Raw genomic sequence first — 26,720 nt, 5'->3', positions numbered from 1 at the left:
CTTTGACCTTTGACCACCAAGTTCTAATCGGTTCACTCTTGAGTCCAAGTGGACGTTTGTGCCAAATTTGAAGAAATTCCCTCAAGGCCCTCTTGAGATATCATGTTCACGAGGACACAATGGACGAGGTCACAGTGACCTTGACTTTTGACCTTTAACCACCACATTCTAATCAGTTCATGCCTGACGCAAAGGGGATGTTTGTGCCAGATTTTTCTTTTTTAATCCTCTCGAGATGTCCTTGAGATATCACATTGACGAGAATGTGATGGATATAAGGTCACAGTGATCTTGACTTTTGACCAATTCATTGCTGATTCCAGGGAAACATTTGTGCCAAATTTGGAAAAAAAAATCCCTGGAGGCATTTTTGAGATTTAACATTCACAAGAATAAGACAAATGAGGTCACAATGACCTTGACCGTTGGCCCATGACAAATGGAATTGGTCCTAGGTCTGTAAGTTCTTAGGGCTTGAGTCAACGAGTCTGTAAGGGATCCATTTGGGATTGGGGGATCATGTTCAACGAGGATGGGACAGACGGACGTACCGAAAACATAATGCATACGGCCACGGCTATTGCCAGTGTACGAGCATCAGCTATCCAGAACTAGGAGGGCACTTGGAGAGCACAAACCTCCACAGAACAGTCAAGCTTCTTGGTGCGAACTTGGAAAAGGAATTAAACTCAAGAAGATAAACTACAGTGTCTCTTACCCACAACGTTAGCCATGAGCTCCTCTATGTTGTTTTCAGCCCACACCCAAGGTCGAGAGCCTTCGGTGTGACCGTGGACGCCCCTGTAAGACGAGCTCTTTTAAAATCACTAAACATTTTCATCTTATTGAAATCAATTGTCAAATATGTGATCGTACATACATCTTGGCCCACTTCTCCAGCTCCTCGTCCAGGTACTTCTTGGCCATCTTGGGCTGGAGCCCCAGCGAGTTCCCCACAAGGTAGATGCACTCCTTGTCGCCGTCGACCAGCGAGAGATCAGCTGCACAAACACCAGAGGAAGTATCCAACCTGAGTTACTATAGACACTGAGGTTACACAGATGACTTTGATGCTCATGTACTCACAGGGAGGCAAATCTGCTATTCTGGGCACCAGGAATTTCTCCCTGAGATGCCTCAGTTTGTCGTGTTTGTCGAGGCACGCAGCCACTTCTGCCGAGGTCGGACTGCAGCCCAGAGAGGCTGAAACTCGCTCCAGAGTTTCCCTTGGAGTTGAGCCAGTGAACAGGTCCATGACTGTGGGACTGGGCAGCTGCTGGACTGCAGAGACAGGAAACACAAGGCTTTTTAAAACTGGACATATTGTGATGGGCAGGTTTTATACAGCAGGGTGGAGATGGACAGCTACCATCAGCAGCTCCTCACTGCTCTCCACGTGGTCCTCCATACCTCCTCAGCCTCACAGCACTTCCTGGTTCGTGTGACATGTGACTGAGCTGACCAATCAGAGGCCAGGAGGAGGCAGACTGAGGTAAATGTGGGGGAAACCACAGAGGTAGATTCTGCAAATTACTGTCACCGATTTAAAATTAATAATGGATGTATTTTAACTTGTAAATATGGTTTTGGTAAATTAACTTTCACCTTGAAGGCTTAATATATAAACTATAAAGGGCTTTTTTCCCACAGAGCATATAAAAGTAATTGCAGTGGTTGTTTCACTACTGACGTCCATTTTATTTCTCTCTGTAAGTTTGTTAAGTTTTTGCTACATTTATTTATTATTATTATTTATTTATTTATATTCTTGACTGTACTTTTTATTTATTTATTTATTTACTTATTTATATCTATTTTAGCATGGAAGCTTGTTAAGTTTTGCTTTGTTTATTTATTATTTATTGTATTAAATATATATATATATATATATATATATATATATATATATTAGCATGTTAGTTTGTTGAGGTTTTTGCTCCATTTATTTATTTGTCAATTATGTATTTATATTCTTTATTGTAGTTAAGTTTTTTTTGTTTATTTATTTATCAAAATATTCATTTAGTCATCTATTTTAACATATGATTGTTAGATTTTTCTTCCAATTATTTATTTATTATTTATTTATATTCTTGATTGTACTTTTTATTTATTTATTTATTTATTTATCTATTGTATTAATTATTTTTGCTTATTTTCTATGTTAATATTTATTTATTTATATATCTATTTTAGCATGTTAGTTTGTTAAGGTTTTTGCTCCATTTATTTATTGTAACAATTAGTTTTGTTTATTTATCTATCTATTTATCTTTTTGTTTATTTTTTATTTATTTATATCCCTTTATAACATTCATTAATTTTATTTATTATTTCTTTTATTCATTTATGTATTTACTTTCTATCTATCTATCTATCTATCTAAACATGTGAATTTGTTAGTTTTTGCTCCATTTATTTATTATTTAATTAATAATGTTCTTTATTGTATTCATTATTTTTGTTTATTCATTTATTTATCTTCCACTCTTGATGTGTTGGCCAGTCTCCTGTGGATGTGGGGCAGACTCAATTCAGATAACAACAAACTGTATGATTTATAATGTGTAAATGTTTTTAAAAAAACAACAACAATAAAAATATTTGAATATTTATAAGATGATCTACTGAAGTATACAGGTCCAAAATACATTTTCCAGAACATAATCTGTGTGCAGGAGCATAGTTATGAGTACATCTGGAAATATATCTCAAAATTAACTTCAGAATTCTAAATTTAAATACTGGCATCAAGCACCTATTTAAACAACCTCTGTTCATTCAAGATGTCATTTGTCCCGAAACTAAAAAACACAAATTTGCCCTCCAGACCGTTTTTCTTTAAAGCCTCTGTTTCGTTGCACAATTTACTTTAAAGATCAAAATTTTGGACTTTAATGATGTAAAAAGCTGCTTTTACCGTCAAACTATTTTCATCTTAACTTTCAAATTCACATGATAAGTCAACAGTCATATTTAAACACAACAACAGTCGTCTGTCAGCTCTGAATACACAGCAGGCCTATACTCTGCAGGTTTAATGCTTTTGGTTTACACAATAAATCATCTGCAGGACGAGTTATTAATTCCTTCATGAAGAAAATACCTGTGTTGAACTGAAACATGTAACTCACCGTGTGTGGATGAGCTTCCTGTCGTCAGACAGCGGTCAGACTGAAGAGCTGTCAGAGTGAATCCTCAACTCTTTGACCTCTGTGTTCAGCCTTGAGTTAATCATTGTTTCAGTGAACTAAGCGTGAGATAACATCTCAGATTATTAACCAACCAATAACAGATATTTCATGTCAACTAAACATGGCCTGTAAACTCTGGGATCAGACTAATTCCTGTAATCAAATGACGTTTTAAGAGAGTTCCCCTTTTTCACGGTTTCAGTTTCATGTGTGAAAAGCCACACATACAGAGTGAAGTTCCACAAAAGGCAAAACCTCAGTGACGGAACAACTGGTTCCTGGAAATAAATTCAACTCAGATAAAGTTCCACTAGATGGCAGCAAAGTGTTGTCAAGCTTAGAGGACAGAGACAAAACATTAAAGTGTATATATTCAGTGGAATAAAGATGGTAGGTATATACAGTTTAATTTGGCCTGAATATTTAGTTTGCTATTAGATATAATGTCAATAAAATGTCCAAAAAATATTTCGAAAAAAATGTCTGAACAATATGAAAAAAAAGTCTGAAAAAATATTGAAATGAAATGTTGGAAAAATATAATAAAATGACTGACAAAATATTAATAAAATGTCCAAAGAACATCAATAAAATTTCCCCCAAAAAAATCAATAAAATGTCAGAAAAAAATATAAATAGAATGTCAAAAAAAAAATCAATTAAAGGTCCAAAAAATGTTAATAAAATATCCAAAAACTATCTATAAAATGTCAGACAAAAATATTTTTAAAATGTCTGAAAAAAATGTTAATATAATGTCCACTAAATATTGATAAAATGTCCGAAACAATATCAATAAAATGTCATAAAAATTATTAATAACAACTTTCAGTAAAATGTCCGAAAAAATATTTTAAAAAATGTAGAAAAAAATCAATAAAATGTCCGAAAAATGTTAATAAAATGTCCAAAAACTATGAATAAAATGTCCAACAAAAATATTATTTAAATGTCTGAAAAAAAAGTTATTAAAATGTCCAAACAATATCAATAAAATGTCCAAAAATATTAATACAATGTCCAACAAAAATATTATTAAAATGTCTAAAAAAGTTAATAAAATGTCCAAAAACTTTCAATAAAGTGTCTGAACAAATATTAATAACATGTAAAAAAAAAAAATCAATAAAATGTATGAAAAATGTCAAAATACTAAAATTATCAACAATATGTCCAAAAAATATGAATAAAATGTGCGATAAAAATACCATTTAAAAATGAAAAATAATATTAATACGATGTACTGCTAAAACAGAAAAAATACAAATAGAAATGAGTATGTGTGTACTATGTTAAAGCTAATATTATTCATAAATTATTTTTCATTAACGAAATTAGACAGTTTGTAATTATTGAACTATATTTATGTTTATTTGCCTGTTATTGGTTGTGTTTTGCTGTATTTTGTAGCAAACGTTCATTGTGAATGTTTAATATGTATCACTATGTGATTTGTTTTTAAGTTGGTGTTTATAAACCTTGTGTGAAAATCACTTAAAATATTCTTAATATAACTTTAGGGACTTGTGTTTGTCTGCTTTTCTGTACTCTAAGTTCACAAGAGTTTTATTGCATCTTCTTCCTCACTTCCTCCGCCTCATTATTCGTCTCCTCTTCACAGCTCGCTAAGCTGTCTGCTTTCATTTCATCACGTTAGCTGGAGTTCCTGCTGAAGGTGTTGTTTTCCATCCGAACTGCATCAAACTGTGCTCGGACCTGAAATAAAACACACATTGTGTAAATTATAAGCACAATATTATTTTGATTAAGATGAATTTATTTGTCTAAAACGACGTCCGACTTAATAAAGTGCGGAGAGCCAATCAGAGCTGAGTACAGTGATGATGAGTGGGGTTTTTAATTACCCATATCAGAGCAAAACAGACTTTTTTTTTCTCACAGCAACCTGACAGTGCATCAGTGACACCTCACTGTTTGGGAAATGTCTCATAATCAAAGTTGACAGAGTGAGAAAAGCAAACGCTGAAGGTTTAGAGGTCGTGCTGTCCTCTGACCTCCAGTATGGAGGTGTAACTGTCCCTCGGTGAGGCCCAGCAGCCTGTGTTTTGACTCAAAGTGAGGCCAGGACCATCTGCCAAACAACATCTTTGCTAAACCTCCTGAATTCACACTCTGACTGACATATACTGCATTTTTATTTTTTTCATTTATTCATTGAACTTTGAAAGGACCCGAGAGGGTGCCCTGGGGAACTCCTTTAAAATAAAGTCATGACCCCGAACACTAGTTGCGTATTTGCTGTTTACTGGATCTGAGAACTACCTGTAAAACTCTGAAATGAAATGTCCCAATGTCTTGATGAAAATATGGTTGCCACAAACACGATTGGTTAAATAATACCTAGCTTCATCGCCACAGACATGGCAGGAAATGTTTCAACCTTGTTTAAAAAACTACTCAATTTGGTCGCTACAAACATGACTGGAAATATCACTATGTCTCTTTAAAAATACTCAGTTTGGTTGCCACACAGCTGGAAAGGTCTCAACTCGTCTTGTTAAAAAAATACCCTGTTTGGTCATCACAAACAGGGCTGGAAATGCCCTAACCTCTCGGTTTGATCACCATAAACATGACAGGAAATGTCCTGGCATCTTGTTAAAAATCACTCAATTTGGCCGCCACTAACACAGCTGGAAAGGTCTCAACATCTTGTCAAAGAATATCAGGTTTGGTTACTAGAAACACAGCTGGAAATGTCCCAATCTAGAGAAAAAATACCGTTTGTTCGGCACAAACACAGCAAGAAATGTCCCAACCTCTCATGAAAAAAATACCGAATTTTGACGATACAAATGCGGCAGGTATGTCCCAGCATCTCATTGAAAATAGCCCACTTTGGCCGCCACAAACACAGCTGAAAAGGTCTCAACATACTGTTAAAAAATACCGGCTTTTGTTACCACAAACATGACTGGAAATGTCCTAACTTCTCATTAAAGGCACCCAATTTGATTGCCACAAACACAGCAGGAAATGCCCCAACCTCTTGTTAAAAAATACCCGAATTGGTAGCTACAAACACAACGGGAAATATCACCATGTCTCTTTAAAAAGACTCAGTTTGGTCACCATAAACATTGCTGAAAATGTCCCAACCTCCCTTAAAAAAATACCTGGTTTGGTCGTCACTACCACGGCTTGCAATATCCTGACCTCGTGATAAAAATACCCGGTTTGTTTGCCACAAATGCAACTGGAAATGTCCCAACATCCTGTTAAAAAATACCAGGTTTTGTTACCACAAACACAGCAGGAATTGTCCCAACCTCTTGTTAAAAAATACCCAATTTGTTTGCTACAAACACGACTGGAAATATCACCATTTCTCTTTAAAAAGACTCAGTTTGGTCACCATAAACATGGCTGAAAATGTCCCAACCTCCCTAAAAAAAATACCTGGTTTGGTCGCCACTAATACGGCTTGAAATGTCCTGATCTCTTGATAAAAATACCCAGTTTGTTTACGACAGACACAGCAGAAAATGTCCCAACCTCTTGTGAAAAAAATACCTGGTTTGGTTGCCATTAACACAGCTGGAAATGTCCTGACCTGTTAATAAAAAATACCCGGTTTGGTCGCTACAAACGCAACTGGAAATGTCCCAACCTCTCATTAAAAAATACCCAATTTGACTGCAACAAACACAGCTGGAAAGGTCTAAATATCTTGTTGAAAAATACCTGGTATAGTCACACAAACTTGGCTGTAATGGCCCAATCTCTTGTTAAAAAATACCCAGTGTATTCGCCACAAACACAGCTGGAAATGTCCTGACCTGTCAATAAAAAATACCCAGTTTGGTCTCCATAAAAGCAACTGGAAATGTCCCAACCTCTCATGAAAAAATACCTGATCTGGTTGCCATAAACCGGCTTAAAATGTCCTGACCTTGTGATAAAAATACCCGGTTTGTTTGCCACAAACACAGCAGGAAATGTCCCAACCTCTCGCAAATTTGGCCACTACAAACACAACGGGTATGTCCCAGCATCTCATTAAAAATAACCCACTTTGGCCACCACAAACACAGCTGAAAAGGTCTCAACATCTTGTCAAAAAATACCAGGTTTTGTTACTACAAACATGACTGGACATGTCCTAACTTCTAATTACGGAAGTACCCAATTTGATTGGCAGAAACACGACTGGAAAAATCACAATGTCAGTTTAAAAGTACTCAGTTTGGTCTCCACAAACACGGCTTGAAATGTCTTGACCTCCTGATAAAAATTCTTGGTTTTATTGCCACAAACACAGCAGAAAATGTCCCCACCTCTCGTGAAAAAATACCTGACCTGGTTGCCACAAACACAGCTGCAAATGTCCTGACCTGTTGATTAAAAAATACCCGGTTTGGTCGCTACAAACGCAACTGGAAATGTCCCAACCTCTCGTGAAAAAATATCTGGTTTGGTTGCCATTAACACGGCTGGAAAGGTCTTAACCTCTCGTTAAAAGTACCCAATGTGGTTGCCACAAACAAAGCAGGAATTGTCCCAACCTCTAGTTAAAAATTACCTGATTCGCTACAAACACGGCTGGAAATATTGCTATGTTGCTTGTTAAAAATACTCTCCTCATCACTTGCATTAGAAGTAAATCACAAAGGAATCTCTCCTTTGCCAGTATTAACAGCATGAATGATTACAAAGCATTGTCCCTTCACGCTTCATGTAGATGAGTCCATATAAGCCTTGAAACTATAGATCCGCCTCACTGACTCAGCTCACTGCTGACATGCCCTTCAGGAAAGCTTTAGTAGAAGTGCCCTTTAGGTCAAGCTGATTGACCTTTGACCCCGTTCACCCGCTCTCTAAGTTTTCATTATCAGGTCATGGTTGTTTTCCACAAGAGCTGGAAACAATAGCTGCAAATTAGCTTGTCACAACTTCTCTGCGACAAACGGTCGCAAACAAAACAACCAGAAAACAGATTTTTACCACAACTGCACTCTTTAAAAAAACTGTCATTTCACAGACATCAGCACAAGTTGGTGTTTAGAGAAAGCTGAGCGGGCAGACGTGTTTAAAATGACTCAAGGTTTTTAAGAGTGCAGAAGCAATATGTTTGCAAGATGTTTGGGTTTGCATTGTAGCCGCTGACATGCCTCTTGTATGTTCTGCCCTTGTTTTTCTCACAGTAAAGGAGGATGTGTGACATCTGGAAGTGCTCAGGAGGCAGGACTGAAACTTCCCCCCTTGTCGTTTCTCAGGGCACCAACATCAAAGGAGGCAGCAGATAATGTTTTCTCTCCTGTTCAGGCACTTCAGCAAGGAGCAGCCACCACTGCAGTCTCAGACCAGGGGGGTTTTCGGGAGGTTCCCGAGAGTCTAATGTGGATGATATGGCACTTCTGAACACATGCAGGACAGGTGTGAAAAGGTTGAGAGTTACAGGACAAATTGAGGTTTTAGTACAGCAGGCAGAATGACAGGAGAGTTTAAGTTTATGTCCCCAGTGTCCTGTGGGAGGTTTCTAGGTTTCCATGTTAACACCAAGTCAGGTTTGGCAATGAATATCAGGAGATACCCAAATATAGATACCAAGCACCTAGGAGTTACCCATAGACACTAATATTTTTGCTATATTGTAAGTAATTTCCTTATCGTCTCTAATTGTATTTGGCCAATGAGGTTCTGAGTATTTATACAATCAAGCAACTTAATTTTAAGGTATTTAAAATGCTACCTTAAAGCTGTCAATGGACTCTGGTCAATTTATCTCTTATTGAATTTCCTGAAAGAAAACGTCAAGATTTTTACTATTATCATATAAAAAAGCTACTCATTCACCAAAATAAAGTTTTGCTTTTTCAACCCTCAGATGTGTTGAATTTGTTTCATAGGTAGAGGATAAGTTCAAATTTAACATTTCTTTACTTTTCAGTTTTCAATTGTATGTTGTGACAACGCTGCCACAAACTGGCTGGAAATGCACCGACATCTCGTTAAAAATACCCTATTTAGTCGCCACAAAGACAGCTGGAAATGTCATGACCTCTCATTCAAAAACATCCGGTTTGGTCCCCATAAACATGTCTGGACACATCCCAATATCTCCTTAAAAAATATCTGATATGGTCTCCAAAAACGGGGCTGGAAATGTCCTGACCTCTTCCAAAAAAATACCCAGTCTGGCGACCACAAACACGGCTGGAAAGGTCTCACCGTCTAGTAAAAGAAATATCATGTTTGGTTGCCATAAACATGGCTAGAGATATACAGACATCTCCTGAAACAAATACCTAGTTTGATCCCTATAAACAGGGCTGGAAATGTCCCAACCTCTCAATAAAAAATGCCCAGTATGGGTGCCAAAAACACAGCTGGAAATGTCCTGACCTCTTGTTAAAAAATATCTGGTTTGGTAACCACAAATGTGTCTGGACACGTCCCAACATCTCCTTAAAATATCCCTGGTATGGTCTCCAAAAACAGGGCTGGAAATGTCCTGACCTCTTTTTAAAAACTACCCCGTTTGTTTGCCACAAACAAGGCCGGAAATGCCCCAGCGTGTTGTTAAAAAATACCCAATTTGGCCACTACAAACAGCTGGAAAGGTCTCACCGTCTGGTAAAAGAAATACCCTGTTTGGTTCCCACAAACATGGCTAGAGATATAAAGACGTCTTGTTAAAAAAAATACTGGGTTTGACCCTCATAAACAGGGCTGGAAATGTCCCAACCTATCAATAAAAAATGCCCAGTGTGGTCGCCAAAAACACAGCTGGAAATGTCCTGATCTCTTGTTAAAAGATATCCGGTTTGGTCACCACAAACAAGTCTGGACACATCCCAACATCTTCTGGTCACCAAAAACAGGGCTGTAAATGTCCTGACCTCTTCTAAAAAAATACCCGGTTTGGTCGCCACAAACAGCTGGAAATGTCCTGACCTCTTATCAAAAAATCAACATCAGCATCAAAAATACCTAGTTTGGTTGCCACAAACACGACTGGAAAAGTCCCAACCTCTTGTTAAAAACTACCCAGTTTGATTGCCACAAACATGGCTGGAAATGCCCCAGCGTGTTGTTGAAAAATACCCAATTTGGCCACTACAAACAGCTGGAAAGGTCTCACCGTCTGGTAAAAGAAATACCCTGTTTGGTTGCCACAAACATGTCGAGAGATATACAGACATCTCGTTGAAAAAATACCGGGTTTGGTCCCCAAAAACTCAGCTGGAAATATCCTAACCTCTCAATAAAAAATACCCAGTATGGTCGCCAAAAACACGTCTGGACACATCCCAACATCTCCTTAAAAAATACCTGGTATGGTCGCCAAAAACAGCTGGAAATGTCCTGACCTCTTGAAAAAAAAATACTTGGTTTTGTCACCACAAATATTAAAAATAGCTGCTTTGGTCGCCACAAACATGGCTGGAAGGGTCCCGATGCCTTGTTACAAATACCTAGTTTGACTGCCACAAACAACTGAAAATGTCCCAATCTCTCAATAAAAAATACCCAGTATGGGTGCCAAAAACACAGCTGGAAATGTCCTGACCTCTTGTTAAAAAATATCTGGTTTGGTAACCATAAAAATGTGTCTGGACACATCCCAACATCTCCTTAAAAAATACCTGGTATGGTCTCCAAAAACAGGGCTGGAAAAGTCCTGACCCCTTTAAAAAATACCCAGTTTGGTTGCCACAAACACGACTGGAAAAGTCCCAATATCTTGTTAAAAAAAAACTACATTCAGTCGCCACAAAAAGGCTACAAATGTCCTAATGTCTTGTTAAAAAATACCTGCTTTGGTTGCCACAATCATGGCTGGAAGGGCCCCGACGCCTTGTTACAATACCCAGTTTGACTGCCACAAACAACTGAAAATGTCCCAACCTCTTGCTGAAAACTACCCAGTTAAGTTGACACAAACACGACTGGAAATGCTGCTGTCTCCTGAGAAGAAACTCATATCCATCTAATCTGAACTACATCACTTTAGAAATGTTGATATGATACATACGGCAACATGTAAGCTAAAGCAAGGTCAGGCCAGGATGAATCGGAGAATGTGAAAACTGAAGATCCAAAAAAGAAATTTAGGCAAAAAGTAAGTGGCCTCCAAATTTCCAAAATGTCTCTTCTTTGTTAAATGATGTGTTTTACATTGCTACAACACCGACCACTGAAGAGGCCTCGTCTGCTCACTCATTATCTCTTCATGTGACTGAAAACACTTTGTGACTGAGATGATTTCACCACAGGGGGGAAGTGAGCGCCTGCCGAGCTGAAACAGATAAGGTCGGCCTCCCGGGTGTTAGGTAAACATCAGGTGCTGGAGGCTACAAAGACAAAGAGACATACCTTTCCACTAAATAAAAGACCTGAGAGGAGCAGCAGATGTTCTGCGCTCGCCTTTTCATTCAGACTTCACTTCAATCCTGTGAGAAAGTCTCAGATCTTCAGTCTCCAGACGGTAGATGTTTGAAACACTGTGCAACACACTGCAGCAGTCAGGGAACACATTTTATCAACTTTTAACATCTTATCAACTTTACTGAGAGTAAAAGGTCGGAGGTGCCCTTATAGTTTAGTGATTCCCTGATTCATTCGACTCAAACCCTGCTTCAACATTTCTAGTGATGTAGTTCAGATTGCATACATATGAGCTCAGATGGGGTTATGGTGGATGGTGTAAGACTGAGGTGAGACAGCCGTGTTTGTGGTGATAAAACCGGGTATTTTTTAACAGGAGGTTGGGACATTTTTAGTTGTTTGTGGTGACCAAACCAGATATTTTTTTGACAAGTGATCCATACACTTCCAGTCGTGTTTTTGGCAACTTTACTGGGTATTATTTAATTCATCCAATCCAAATCCGAAGGTGTTTGTGGTGACCAAAGCATGTATTTTTTGACGAGAGGTCAGGACATTTCCAGCCGTGTTTGCAACAATCAAAACAGGTATTTTTGACCAGAGTTTAGGAAATTTCCAGCCATGTTTTTAGTGACCAAACCGGGTGTTTTTTGACAAGAGGTCAGGACATTTCCATCTGTGTTTGCGGCAATCAAAGGCGGTATTTTTTGACGAGAGGTTGGGACATTTCCAGCCATGTTTGTTGCAACCATACTGGGTATTTCTTCATGAGACATCTGGACATTTCCATCCGTGTCTGTGGTGACCAAATTGGGTATTTTTTAATGAGACATCTGGACGTTTCCAAATGTGTTTGTGGCAATGGCACTAGATATTATCAAACGACACACCAGGACATTTCCAGCTGTGACTGTAACGACCAAAACAGGTATTTTTTTGACAAGAGTTTAGGACATTTCCAGCCGTGTTTGTCGTGATTATACTGTGTATCTCTTAATGAGACATCTGGACATTACCAAACATGTTTGTGGTGACCAAACTGGGTATTTTTTTAATGAGAGGTGGGAACATTTCCAGCTGTGTTTGTGGCGACCATACTGGGTATTTCTTTATGAGACATCTGGACATTTCCAAACATGTTTGTGGTGAGCAAACTGGGTATTTTTTGACAAGACGTCAGGACATTTCCAGCTGTGTTTGCAGCAATCAAAACAGGTATTTTTGACCAGAGTTTAGGACATTTCCAGCTGTGTTTTTAGTGACCAAACCGGGTGTTTTTTGACAAGAGGTCAGGACATTTCCATCTGTGTTTGCGGCAATCAAAGGCGGTATTTTTTGACGAGAGGTTGGGACATTTCCAGCCATGTTTGTTGCAACCATACTGGATATTTCTTCATGAGACATCTGGACATTTTCAGCTGTGTTTGTGGCACCCACCCAAATGTTCCAATGTCTTTATTAAGACATCAGGACATGTCTAGCCATGTTTGTGGTGACAAAGCTGGATTTTTGATTTTTTTTTTTTTTTTAAACCAGCTGTTGATACATGTCCAATCGTGTTTATGTCTCAGTGTCTGGTAGAAAAATATGTAGCTTGATTGCAACAAACATGGCTGAATTTTTTTGTTAAAAAAATGCCTGGTTTGGTCAAGTGAATATGAAATTAATTATGTTTTAATCTTCACTGCTTCAATGTGTTTAAAAATAAACTTAAAAAAAGTTGCATTTAAGTTTATCTACTAATTTGCTGATGATAAAATACTACATAAACAAAGTAAAGACAGGTTTACTGAATAAACCTAAATAAAGCCTGTCACACACATGTCCTGCACTGTTAATAATTAATTTCATGTGCATCATTTTATCCTCATGTTTCTGTAAATTAAAACCTGACTGGAGGCTCACTTCCTCTACAGCTGCTGACATGCTGTGAGTATAAGTAACATACCGAGTACAAATAGCTGCGCAGTACTAAGTGTATACACAAAGTATATAAAGTCTGCTGCACAAAGTTTTTTTTTTGTTTGCTTTTGCATCAAATTGCTGTTTGTTCCTCGGCTTGCTGATGAAAGTGATTTGAAGTCCGACATGTGGCTTCAGATGATGAGAGGGTTGGATTGTAGTGATGTCAACATGTGGCACATGTGTCTCTGCTGATTTTCATCTGACGTTATGAGTTTCATTTTTCTGGCTCACTTTTACGCACGGATGTGGCGCTTCCCAGCAGTGACTCCAAACACTTCTTGAAGTTGAGAAGTGTTTGTAAACCGTGCTGAAGCCTTGGAGACGCTGCTGAGAGGATTTCAGTTTCCATTAGGACGCTTAGGATGGATCATCTATCGATTTTATGCACGTGATGCGTTGATGGAGAGACCGAGGACCCACCTATAGGAGCAGACTGTGCCTCCTCCCTCCCTGCTCTTCTGTGGTGATCTTACGCACAGGGGAGCCGCAGTGTGCAGCGAGCGGAGCGCAAATTTAAGTCTCTAATTTCCACAACAGGAGCGGGTGGATAAGTGCAGTTTGCGCCACTTTCGCACCGTTTTTCCAAACTCCCAATGGGAACCTGAAACCTGCCTGCCGCATCTCTCAAACACGGAGCCGCAGAAATGGACTGTTGCGCATTTGGATATTTACGCATCGCGTTGCTGTGGGTCGTGCAACTAGGAGCGCTTGCACAACATGGTAGGTGGAACTTTCTGTGGCTTACGAGCATCCTAAATCCTTTTGTGTCCATTATGATTTTCAAATGGTGCCCAGCTGCCATGACGCACATGGTTTTACCCACAAGACATGAACTAGATGATGTCTAATGCAACCCAGACTCACGTTTCAAATGATTATATCTGTGAATACAATGCAGGAAAAAGGAACTTGCTGCGTGACTTGGCCTGCGAGGCTGCATTCCTATCACTCAGCAGGTCCAGAGGTTAGATGGACCTTCAGAGACAGAGAGGAGATCACACAAGGGCAAAGGACAAAGCTTTGCTCGAAGAGAAATAAATGTTTCAGCTGAATGACACGCAGTTTCTGTCGGGTTATAATCACAGAGAGAAGGAAGCAGCCCTTATCTGACCACTCATTTTGGTTCCCATTATCAAGAAACAAGCAGCTACAGTCAGGACTTACTGAGGCAAAAGTGCAGTAAAAGCAGCATGAAGAGAAATAAAAGTAACAGTGGAGTTATAAATCAGAGAGCAGCCCTCATAACGATGCAGCTGGAACCAACTCCCTACAGTAAACTGCTTCATTCTGCCTCTTCACTGTCCCATCATGCCTTTCTCTTTCTGATATGAGCTGCTCTTGTTTGACTATAACATAACAGTGTTGGTCGGACCAACATGCCACCCCGTCCTCCATCGCGCTCACATCTCTGTCTCCAGGGTGTCCAGCAGCACATCAAAGCACACACTCGTAAACTTTAAGGCAGGCCATCGTAAAATGTAACACTGAGGGTCCTTGCAGAGCTTTGCGATGAGAATACCAGGCATTTCTGAGCCAAAACAAAGTCTGCTGTAACTCCAGGACACACATTTGTCTGGTTGACGAAAAGAATCAAACACTGAATGGCTTCAGTTGTTCATCAATAGACATTTTCTGGATGTCACACAAAAAACAAAAAACTGGAGCGCATTTGTTCGTGAATAGCATTGTGTCCAACACGTTCTCATCCCAAGTCGTTACATATCGCTGCTTTGTCAGTGGACTGTCACATCTACGTATTACGTGCTAGGTATCCTCCTGCGTCCGCTGTTGTCCCTTAAGGATGCCGCAACGAACAGCGCGGACATCAACACAAGCACATGGTTAGGTTTAGAAAAAACATCATGGTTTGACTCAACATTGAGACAGGAAGCAAACACAAAGCTCCTGGGTGAAAGTCCAGGGTTTGTTGGACCCATCCACCACACCCATTGACGACAGCTCCTTATAGTGCGTCTTTACCAGCACGGTTTCAAACTGACACCATCCAGCAGAGTATCATACCGCCACAAAAGGTGCCATCCGGCCACGTCATGATGTGATACACTTTATTGTCCCCCGAGGAAAATTCAGGGGTCTTCAATGTTTTCAGGCTAAGGACCCCTTGGCCCAAAGACAGACAGCAGGGACCCCTACTACATATATTTTTTAAAAAAGAGTTGCACTTGAGATATTTCTGAATATTTTTCGGGTCTTCTCTTGTTTGCCTAGCTGCTAACTGCAGCAGTTGTAGCATTGCTAGGTGCGTTAGCCTCACCCTCTGCACTTTCAGTGGTGGTTTCTACGGTGGACGGTGTGTCAGTGTCTGTTAAAAAATTATGAAACAATCTATTGTGGAGTTACATCTGCGTTACAAACTGATGCCACCCACTGGCATATCATGCCACTGCAACAAGAGTAAAATTAATAGGTCCTACACCAACCTGATCTCACTCCGAAGTAGGGCTGCAACGATTAGTCGACTAATCGATGACTAATCGACTATTAAAATAATCTGTGACTATTTCAGTAGTCGTCTAATTGGTTTGAGTCATTTTCCATAGAAAAGTACTATGAAGTACCCAAAATACTCTTACTGCATCTTCTTACGTTCAAATATTGGCAGCTTTACACACTCTCCCATGACGGTGAACTAAAACCCTTTGGCGTGAGTACGAAACAAGACATTAGATGACATCATTTTGAGGTTTGGGAGAGACAGACCGACATTTTTCAACATTTTAACACATTTTTCGATAAAATGATTAGTCGACTAATCCAAGAAATAATTGACAGATTAGTCGACAGTGACTACTGTATGCAAACTGTGCATTTCCTGTGAAAACAAAAGTGTATCTTGAAAACAGACAACGCATGTAACAGGCTGAAGTTGTACGGCATCCATTATCTTAACAACCACCGCACCTTGGGTACCTGGATGTGGAAAGTCCATGACCAAACATCGAGATGTGACGAGGTCGGAGTGAGAATCCTCTCTCCCTACATGCTTTATCCAGAGGAAGTGCTCTACCTTGGTCATGTCTATCCCCGGATTTGTCAGAAACTCCCACAGGATTTCATGTCCCATTTTTTAGCTGATCATTTCATTTTAATCATTTAACTGGACTTTACCACAGTGTTGTCGCACCACAAAACAGCGAGACAAGAATATTTTAAAGTGGCTTGCCAGAGTTTCCTAAATCTCGGGATACTATCTAGCCACGACCTTGTGCAACATCTTTACCACCATGTATACTCCATATCACACCAACATGGTGTTTTCAGCTGGGAAAAAATGCTTCGGTGGACACATGGTCTTTTAAAAGTGACACCAGCGACTGTCCAACCAATGAGACTTTGATCAGACGAGCGCGGATTGACCAAACAATCGACCAACTGACCAGAAGGTGTCAACCCTACAATAGTAGTTGATACATTTCAGTAAAATACAAATATGTCAGCTTTCATGGTGGCACAAAGTCCGTTGGATTCATCCTGTATGGAACATGAATGTCTGGACAAAATGTCGTGGTAATCCATCGAAGGCTTGTTGAGATATTTTAGTCTGGACCAAATTGATCAAACGGCTGCTAGCATGGTGAAAACACAAATGTTGGGTAGTAGTCGCCGCCTACCTCACTCCTGTGGAGCCCTTTAACTTAATTTATCTTGTGTAGGGTTTCATTTGAGAGCTTTTGTGTCTCGCAGTGGTACAAATGCGGCTTTTCCGCCTTGTCAAGAAAGAATTTGGCATCAAAGAAAACCTTCTCTGTCACTACTGGTTATTAAAAACCCATGTTCTCCAAACTCTGCTCTTAAATTCTACCACAGAGATGCTTGAATGATTAGTGATAATGAGTCTTATTTTATTTAAGCAGATCTCATCCAGACCCATGACCCCGTCTGTGTCCGTCTGACTGTAGTTTCTGTTTTCGCAGTGAGTGAGAGACCCTCTGGGAAAGAGACCGGTAACCTCAGTTGTGTTAACACCACGCTCTCCCAAATTAATCTTCTTTCCTGAGAAACTGGAGAATTCCCTGCAGAGTCGCTGCACATCTGGGCTGCTGAGGGCCTCCCTCCCAGTGGGATCTCCTCCCCCCGGGGGCCGCTTCATTAGCTCACCGCCCCCCGCCCTCTCCCAACCCCAGTCCCCCTCCGGCTCTGTAAACTCATTAAGCTGCCAATAGGAACAGTTTAGCCAGCAGGCAAAGTCTCGCCAATTGTCCTCTTGCCTCAGAACCTGGTTGTTTGGACAACCTGTGACCTCGCATCTTGTCACTGGAGCTTCCAGACGAGGTGAACACGCAGACAGGCGGTGATGTAAACAAGAGCATTTGCTTTCAAGGGGCTGTCAACGTGAAGACCAGCCTGTAAGACCTTGTTTAGGTTTGGGATCAGCGGCAGTAACTTCGCCCCGTCCATTCAAGGCTTTGACGCTCTCAAGACATCCTAAATACCCTGAATGTTTGTTTTCCTTTATGTGACTTTACTCAGCCGCCACAATCAAACTCAAACACAGAAAAGGGGACAACGTGAAAGAACAGCCCATCCTTTTTAGTGGCAGTTTGTTAAGAAAGCCTCTGTTGATGACTTTGACCCATTTCACTTGACAGATGTGGAGCTGTTGAGAGTGTGCCAGTGTGGAAAACTACATGTTCTGCTCAAATAATTCTCCCGGTTGTTTCAGCCTGCAGCTGCAGGCGGTGTTCAGAGGCCAGTCATGCGCCATTGGCTTTAGCGTCCTTTCCTGGGGCGAGTTTAGAGAGGCGAGAGGCTCACAGGAATGTCTGTTGTTCTTAGTAATTTAGATAACCTCTGGGGGTGAAATGATCCTTCCTGCTCACCTCCTCAATGCTCACTGACACTTTAAAGAGCGAACCGTACATGTGATTCAGTCACCTTTTCCATGCTTCCATTTCCTGTTATTCATGAAGTTCCTCAACAGCGAATCAATAATGTATGATGGTTACAGGTCGATAAACATACGACTGAAGACACTCAAGATGTATAGTGTTAAAATATGCTCAGTTAACTCCTTTATCCAAGACTTTAGTTCCAGTACAGAGTACAATTGTGCTTTAATTTGTGTTGAGGTTTTAAGAGGATCGGTTCGGTTGCGCCAACCAAACTAAGACTCAACCTGGACTCTAGTTTTCTATGTTTTCGTGTCTAAGTGACGAATGGGAACAAGTTTTTAAACTGGTCCAGTATTGTGAAGTGTCAATGTACGTCCACTAAAAATGTTTGCTTTTGTCACTGACAGGCTCAGATTGTTATTCTAAGTGTCTGACAACATCATAGAAAGGATCCCGGCAGAGATAGCCCTGTGTGTTGAAGAGTAATGTCCTCTTTGTTTAACAAGAAACAGCCCCGAAATTGCTATCGACAAACCCGCTAGACTCCATTTACAGTAATTTTATAATCTTTTAAAGTCGACAGAAACACAATAAAACTCACAAAAATAGTCTTGGCAGCATGGTGAAGCAGTGGTTAGCATTGTTGATTAACAGCAAGAGGGTTCCTGGTTTGAACCGGGGGTTGGGGTTCGAACCCTTGTCAGCGTGGTCCAAAGACATGCAGGTTAACTGGTGACTCTAAATTAACTGTAGGTGTGAATGGTTGTCTGTCTCTATAGCCCTTTTAAACAGGAGTTGTGCAAATTTGCAGGAAAGCCCAATCAGTCTTTGTTCAGCATTGGCAGTATAAAAACAAAATCGGGGAGTGCAGCAAAATGCCGCCTACCTACTTTTGTTTATACAGAATGTGCCTTTTTCGGGGCAATGGGGGGCGTGAGCAAGTAACAAAACGTGTAGCTCAGCGTGTGACGTAAACAGTGACGTGGGAGGGAAGCCGCGGCTGGTCAGACGACACTTCTCTCGTAAGTCGGCCCGTTCTTCACCGTCCCCGTCATCTGACGGTTAATGGCCTCTTCGTTTACGAGGACAAGGAGGGTGCACAATTCCTTGTCTCCCCAGTTGCTCATCTTTACAGTGTCTGTCAGGTTTGTGTTTCCCTCTTGCTACTAGCTGCTCGCTAATTCCTGCTATCAGCTGTTTCCTGTTTATCCACCGCCAGTGGCTCGCACGTGCGGCGTCATCAACAGCTCCTCCCACAAGTCTTCAACAGCCCCTCCCGTTGCGGAAGGTCGCCTCGATCTGTTTAAACTAAAAAGGTTCCACCAATATGTCTACCCTACGAGGTGGAAAATTGGGCACCTCGGATCAACTCGCCAATCCGGCTCTGTGTGTCTAAACGCTCGCAGCTTGCCGGCAAAACGGCCCAACATTCGCCGAAAATCTGGCAGTGTAAAAGGGGCTTATGAGTCAGCCCTGTGATAGTCTGGTGACCTGTCCAGGGTGAACCCTGCCTCTTACCCAGTGTCAGCTGGAAAAGGCTCCAGCCCCCCCCTTGACCCTTAACAGGATAAGTGGCTCAGCAGCTCTGGCTTGGTCCGAGTGAACTCTTAACTCTCCCAGTTAGATGTGAAGATATCACAGACTAGCTGCAGTGACATCACCTACTGGTTTTGTATTGCCGTACTGAAGCCATTTCAGCCGTCGCCACATTCATTTTTTGGAGCCAGAAGTGACCATACTCTGACGAGAGGATGGAGTTGTGGAGGAGCGTGGGGTGGATCTGACTCAGGGTCTGTAGGGACGCTACAAGCAGTCCTGCCCTTTGATACATGCATATAATTAAGTCTCAATAAAAAGTTCACGATTGGGTTATTATCGCAATATTTTTGTGTGGCAATATCATATCGATACACTGTTTGTTATATAAATAATCAATATTACAGGTACAAATTAAACTTTTTGTCGCCTAATAGAATAATAACATCAGAAGTTAAAAATACTTTTGGGGACATAATTTGCAGTTGAAAAAAGGTGATGAATCCCAATATTTGTTAGTGTGATACTCAGCATATTGCAACATGTTAAAAACCACAATAATGTATCGTGACTTATGTATTGTGATAACATTGTGTTATGGGGCCTCTGGTGATGCCCGACTCTTTGAGTTATATAAAAATTCACCCCAACACAGTTGTCATGAGTGCTGACATTAGCTATGGAAACTGTACGAGGCTGTAAACATGTTTATTTCTGCTGTAAAGTTGGGCATTTTAACACGGGCGTCTATGGGGATCGACTCACTTTTGGAGCTAGCCTCAAGTGCCCATTAGAGGAACTGCAGGTTTTGGCACTTCTGTATTGGCTCCATTTTTGGGGGGTGCCACCTAGAAAATGTGCTGGCCCTATACATGTTGAAATTACAGTTTATGTAATGGAGTCTAGTGGGTTTGATGATGGCGATTTCGGGTTTATTTCTGGTTAAACAAAGAGGATCTTACTCTTTAACTAAAAGGTCTGTCTCTGTAGGGATCTTTCGCATAATGTTGTCAGACAAATTGCCACTGTACCTTACGCCGCAGTGTGATGTGCACCTCCCCAGAAATGTAACCACGCGTCATGGTGACGCAGACCTCCTGTCTGTCTCTGTAAGCTGAAACCATTTCCCTCAGTGGAAACAAAGATGTTATTTACTTTTATGACACAGATAAGAAAAAACAAACTGTGAAGACAATAAAACCTCCACTAAAATAGCATTTTAAGTCTTGTGTGTGATTTATCCTGGCTTCATATAAGCAGAGGAAAAGTCCTCTAGCTGCTAGGCTAATTTATACAATGTAAAATGCCATAGGCTTGTGCTAATAACGTTAGCATGTTGTATTTGTTTGGAAAACGACAGTTGTTTTGTCAGTGAACCTTGTGAGTTGTAATGGAGCCAAATTTTGTAACGCTACCTTTGTTAAATGTTGCTGTTGTCCCTGGTTTTATATGAGAAGAGGAAAAGATTGCTAGCTGCTAGGCTAATTTACACAATGTAAAATGCCATAGGCTTGTGCTAATAACGTTAGCATGTTGTATTTGTTTGGAAAACGTGTTTAGTATAAGACAGTTGTTTTGTCAGTGAACCTTGTGAGTTGTAATGGAGCCAAATTTTGTAACGTCACCTTTGTTAAATGTTGCTGTTGTCTCTGGCTTCATATGAGTAGAGGAAAAGCCTGCTAGCTGCTAGGCTACTACTATACAATGTAAAACGCCATAGACTTGTGCTAATAAAGTTAGCATGTTGTATTTGTACTAGACCAATTTCAAAAATTGTTGTTCCCATTCCTCACTTAGACAAAAACATGTGGAAGTAGGGTCGAGGTTGGAAAACACTGAACTGACCCTTTAAAAATTAACTTTTATTTGAGCAAATAAAAGCAGGATTGAAACTCAGGTCACTATTTTTAAAGTTGAGGGAAAATACTGTTAAGTGGACCTTAATTCTCTATCCAAGGCCAAGAATAAACTTCCACACTCCAGTTTAATAGTGGGAAAGAGACAACTTCTCAGCCCAGCCAAGGACAGTCAGCCCTTGTTTGCCGTTTCCCCTGATGACACAAGTTGCCTTTGTTTTGTCTATCTTTATCACGTCTGTCCTCTCAGTGCCGTCTTGTTCACAACCACACAGCAGGACTCAGTCACAGATAAAGACATGACTCCGGGGTAAACCTGCTCATCTGATCTCAGCCTGAGATTCTTCAGTTTTCATTTCCTCTCGAGGAGATTTGGGGTTGGAAAATGTTCAGCAGAGGCAAGCATCCAAAGAGATTAAAGCTCTCCAAAAGTGGAAAATTATTTTAAGAGGTTTTAAAGCCGGGCCACAGAAACATTTAGTGTCTGTGTCTCAGTCTGAACAATCATTTTTCTCCCCTGATCCTTTTTCCTTAAACCAACTTTAAACACAGAAAAACATCTGCTAAATTAATGTGTAATTTCCACCGTCCTTGTTCTTCACATCTCAGCTCCAGAGTGTTACCCAGGAGGTCATCGGACTTTGCGTAATCCCTATCGCAGCGTCGACTTTGACTCCACGGAGATCCAGAACACGGCCATCCAGGACCTGATCTGTGACCACTCGCTGTCGCCGGGCTGGTACAGATTCAAGATCAACAACAAGCCGGCGGAGATGCCGACCACCTGCGTTGAGGTAAGACAGCAAAAATACTGGTTGTGTTTTCATCTTTGCACAACGTCCTGTGTCTCTGCTCTGACTGCCTGATTGTCAAAATCCTCAAATAAAATCTCTGCCAAAAAAATAGCATCAAACATCCTCTCCCTTGGCAAACATCTAGCATCCAGCAAGTTTAATGAGCACCTGCAGCCCAGGTGGAGGGTATAATAACCCCCTCACTACAGGTAATGACTGTTTCTGTTGACGCCCGCCCCGCAGATGAACCGCTGTGGTACACAGGCTCCGGTGTGGCTGTCACTGAAGGATGCTTCCCTGCCCCGGCCTGGCGAGGTCCGCCAGCTCTCCGCCTGCGCCACCTGGCAGTTCTTCCAAGGCAGCACCAAGGACTGCTGCCTCTTCCGCATCCCCATCACGGTGCGGAACTGCGGCGAGTTCCTGCTGTACCACCTGCAGCCCACGCAGGGGTGCATGGGATACTGCGCCAAAGGTGAGCAGAATCTGAGCTGACCTTAAAAGGGACAGTTCACCCCAAAATCAAAAACACATATTGTTCCTCTTCCCTCTTGTGCTGTTTATCAGTGTAGATTATTCTGGTGTGAGTTGCAGAGTGTTGGAGATATCAACCGCAGAGATGTCTGCCTTCTCTAGATGACACCCAGCTTGTGGTGCTCAAAGCGCCAAAAAAATACATTTAAAAAAACTCAACATCAATGTCTCTTCCCAGAAATCATGACCCAGTTACTCAAGATAATCCACAGACCTTGTTGTGAGAAGTGTCATGTAGGAACTATTTTCTTTGTACTGAACACCACCTGCCTACTGTATCACCGCGCAGAAGGAAGCGTGCATCTACTCACAGACGAGAGGCTTGTGCTCGTGACAGTGCCAGATGTAAACATTAATGGCGTCCTTCTCGGCTAAACTGTAACGTTAGCTAGCTCAGTGATGCTGGGTGAGTTAGCAGTAGATTAGTCTCGCCACCAGACAATCAGAGATCTCCGCCTTCTGATAGTCTGGGGACACTCCTTTCTAAAGTGTGTTTAATACACCGGCGAAAACGGCCGGCAACAAAGCAACGCCTCTTGCATTTTTGAAAAGGACACGCCTTCTCAGAAATGTGCGCTCCCCCTTTTCTCGTCCGCAAGGAAACAAACGCACAGAGAGCTTGAAAATGGATGCCGAGAGATTTAACTCCGTTTTATCAAACGTGTGCTCATCCGTGAAGAAAATATTTTTTCCAGCGGATGTCTTAGTTACAACATGATTGAGCTAACTGGAGTAGTTTCATGTCGTATCCGACAACAGGAGGCTTTTAACAGATGACGTCCTGATGTTAGCTTTGTTGCTAGTGTTAGCTGTCCCTGTCAGCTGCAGCCACTGATGCTTTCTAGACATCGTGATTTCCCAAAACTGAATAAATACCACACATAGCAACACAAAACTGCTTTGCTAGCTCAATCATGTTGTAACTAAGATATCCGCTGGAAAAGATATTTTTTTCACGGATCGTTTAATGAGTTATTACCTATTACAGACACCGCTAACGGCTAACAGGGCTAACGGCTAACGGTTAGCCCAGCTAAACGTGCACACAGAAATAGCAATGTTTGTTCAATCATTGTGTTGATAGACTTTACAAACATCAGATTAGTCCAAACGGTGATACAGTGATGTGAAAAATGTGATACATAGGCTATATATATATATATATATATATATATATATATATACACACATATATGTATATATATATATATATATATATATATATATATATATATATATATATATATATATATATATACATATATATATATATATATATATATACATATACATATATGTATATATGTATATATATATATATATAGTTAAAAACTCTGCTGGTTTTCTACCCGAAGTATTTGTAAACAAGGCGATTCCCTCTAACGTTATAGTCCGGCTGGACGGATGAGTCATGATCTTGTAAAAGATTATGTTTGTTTCTTTTAGTTGGCGAGAATGTGTCGCCACAAACGCGACAAACATCCACTAACTCTGACTGCGTTTTCTGCAAGCGCAGCTGAGCCATTTTGTACCGCTACACCGCTACCGCTTTCCAGTGGGACTGTGTTTACAAGCACAAGAGTTCAGCGAGCCACCAAAGGACCGCCCTGCAGATTTACTATTGGTTCTGCAACGTAGGGAGTTTTTTTAAACTCTGAAATTGTATCCGCCCATCTAAACACAAAATCAGGGAGAAAGTCATCAGTCTTTAGTTAAGCAAAGCGTCTAAAGACTGACTTGTGAGTCTACCAGTAGATGCACACTTCCTTCTGCGGAGTGATATGGTTGGTGAGTGCAGTTCAATAGAAATAAAAGGTTCCAACCACCCACACATTTTCACTCCCAACTCGTCCACTACTGATACTTGGCCAGTGGCCCTACACGTCAAACTATGACGCTCTAGGTACCCCTTTAGCACTATTGACCTTATGTACTTAACGTAAAGTTAAGCACTTAGCATAGGTTAGGTTTAGGAAAAGAAATACGTTGACGATGTACCTTAAAATAACTCAAAGTTCACACGGTTCTGAACATCGGTCGGTCCCCCACCCCAACCTGTCTCCTTATCGTTTCCCTCTTTAGTCTTTACTTCTCTCAGCGCATTGGTAACATGATCGCAGCCTTCCAAAATACATGGGTTATACCCAAATCACTTGCTTATGATAACGTAGGATTTGTACAAATTTTTCGGCATTACTTTTAGTAAACAAAAAAAAACAGTGCAAACATTGCAAGAGAACAGCCTGGCTTGTGACAGTGAGCGATGTAAACATTAATGGCGTCCTCCTCTGCTGAGCTGTAACGTTAGCTCGGTGAGCTAGCAGTAGATGCACTCTTCCTTCTGCGTGATGATAAGGTTGGCGGTTGTAGTTTGGTAGAAAGAAAATAGTTCTGTGGATCTGTGGGTTATCTTGAGAAAACGAGTCAGGATTTCTGGAAAGAGAGAAAGGTAGAGAGAGAGAGATTTTTTTTTGTTTGGGGGTGAACATGTTTTTAAGTGCTTTGTGCGCTTGGTAAAAGTCAAAGGTCACACATTTCCTGCAGTGATTTTTAAAGTTGACAAAGAGAGGAATTTTGAGGCCAATACCTATATTGATATTGAGAGATTTAAAAATCTGGGACGGGTTGCACAAAACACCTTAAGTTTTCTCCTCGAGTATGACACTTGACACTTTCTCCTTAGCTGAGGGACTTACAAGTTGCAAAGAATTCCTTTCATTTATCATCTTTCAATTCAGTCATGTTGTAGTTAAGATAGAGTCAGGGGTACCTTAAGGGTTTTCTCTTCTTTTACCTTGCTTTGGTTGCTAAGGTCTTTTGTGCAACCGTCTGGGGACTCCTTAAGTATAGGACCAAGACAAGATGAAAACCATGAATACTTAAGTGAACATTTTAAGAATACCTTCTTAAACGGTTTTGTGCAACCGATTTTAATGTGAGGAAATCTTAACTATGGCTTTAAGGAAAATCTTATCTTAAGGTGTTTTGCAGCTGACCCCTGATGAATATATACAATATTTGTGCATATTTGTAATGATGAGAAGAGCTCTCATGTTTCAGTCACTCCAGAGTTAGGACCCAGGCTCTGCCCACCAGGTGAGGTCGAAGTCAACGGCCGATGCAAAGGTGAGACTTTCTGTTGGTTTCTACTTGGGATATATTTCATATTTATACCAATATTGAAACAAATGACATCAAATTTATTGTAAATTTCAGCTGCCGTCCCGTCCCTGCCGTCACGCCCAGTGATCACCCCGGAGCTCATCGGCCACAGTGTCCAACTGAGGTGCTCCTTCATCCCGCCGCCTTGGAACCAGCCACTGGGCTTCCAGGTGGTCTGGGCCAGACACATCGGCCACAGCATGAAGGCCGAGATCAGGCAGGAATCCACGCTGAAGCCCTTCTCTCTGGTGGAGATGGATGGCGTTCACTTCAGGCTCGGAGAAACGGTAATTCCTGCCAGACCGTGCTGAGAGTTTCAGGGAGCACATGTGGAGGGCTTGACCCCTCGAGTGGGCAACGTAAGCCATGGATCATGCTGACCTCTTTTTGCCTAGGTTCACAAAGCAAAGGCAGATAGGCAACGCGTGTCGTGTCCCGTTAAGAGAAGGCAAGAAGAGGGTGGGGAATTTAAATCAG

General features: G+C 40.9%; 2 protein-coding genes across 8 annotated transcripts in view; one reads left to right on the top strand and one right to left on the bottom strand.

Moving 5' to 3' along the window:
- Positions 1-26,720, bottom strand: part of kynu (kynureninase) — a 75,847-nt gene that overhangs the window by 46,262 nt on the left and 2,865 nt on the right. For 2 of the 5 annotated variants that reach the window (XR_004501050.2, XM_033616038.2), the window contains exons 2-6: positions 4,782-4,910; positions 3,135-3,250; positions 1,087-1,281; positions 881-1,001; positions 719-801 (exon numbers count right to left, since the gene is read on the bottom strand). Coding sequence is in view for 2 of the 5 variants with exons in the window: in XM_033616038.2 (XP_033471929.1) it covers positions 719-801; positions 881-1,001; positions 1,087-1,255 (373 nt within the window). In the remaining 3 variants the exon portion in view is untranslated. Of the gene's footprint in view, positions 1-718; positions 802-880; positions 1,002-1,086; positions 1,282-1,369; positions 1,710-3,134; positions 3,560-4,781; positions 4,911-26,720 lie in introns of those variants that run through there. The other 3 variants (XR_004501052.2, XR_004501054.2, XM_078165697.1) reach the window with 3 other exon arrangements.
- Positions 13,685-26,720, top strand: part of LOC117250060 (von Willebrand factor D and EGF domain-containing protein) — a 49,062-nt gene continuing 36,026 nt past the window's right edge. For all 3 annotated transcript variants that reach the window (XM_033616035.2, XM_033616036.2, XM_033616034.2), the window contains exons 1-5: positions 13,685-14,231; positions 22,366-22,550; positions 22,794-23,022; positions 26,142-26,207; positions 26,298-26,530. In XM_033616035.2, coding sequence (XP_033471926.2) covers positions 14,156-14,231; positions 22,366-22,550; positions 22,794-23,022; positions 26,142-26,207; positions 26,298-26,530 — 789 coding nt within the window. In that variant the 5' untranslated portion in view covers positions 13,685-14,155. The remainder of the gene's footprint in view (positions 14,232-22,365; positions 22,551-22,793; positions 23,023-26,141; positions 26,208-26,297; positions 26,531-26,720) is intronic.

Source organism: Epinephelus lanceolatus, chromosome 24, assembly GCF_041903045.1.
Source record: "Epinephelus lanceolatus isolate andai-2023 chromosome 24, ASM4190304v1, whole genome shotgun sequence".
Taxonomy (NCBI): Eukaryota; Metazoa; Chordata; class Actinopteri; order Perciformes; family Serranidae; genus Epinephelus; species Epinephelus lanceolatus.
This window is presented reverse-complemented; position numbering and strand designations above follow the sequence as displayed.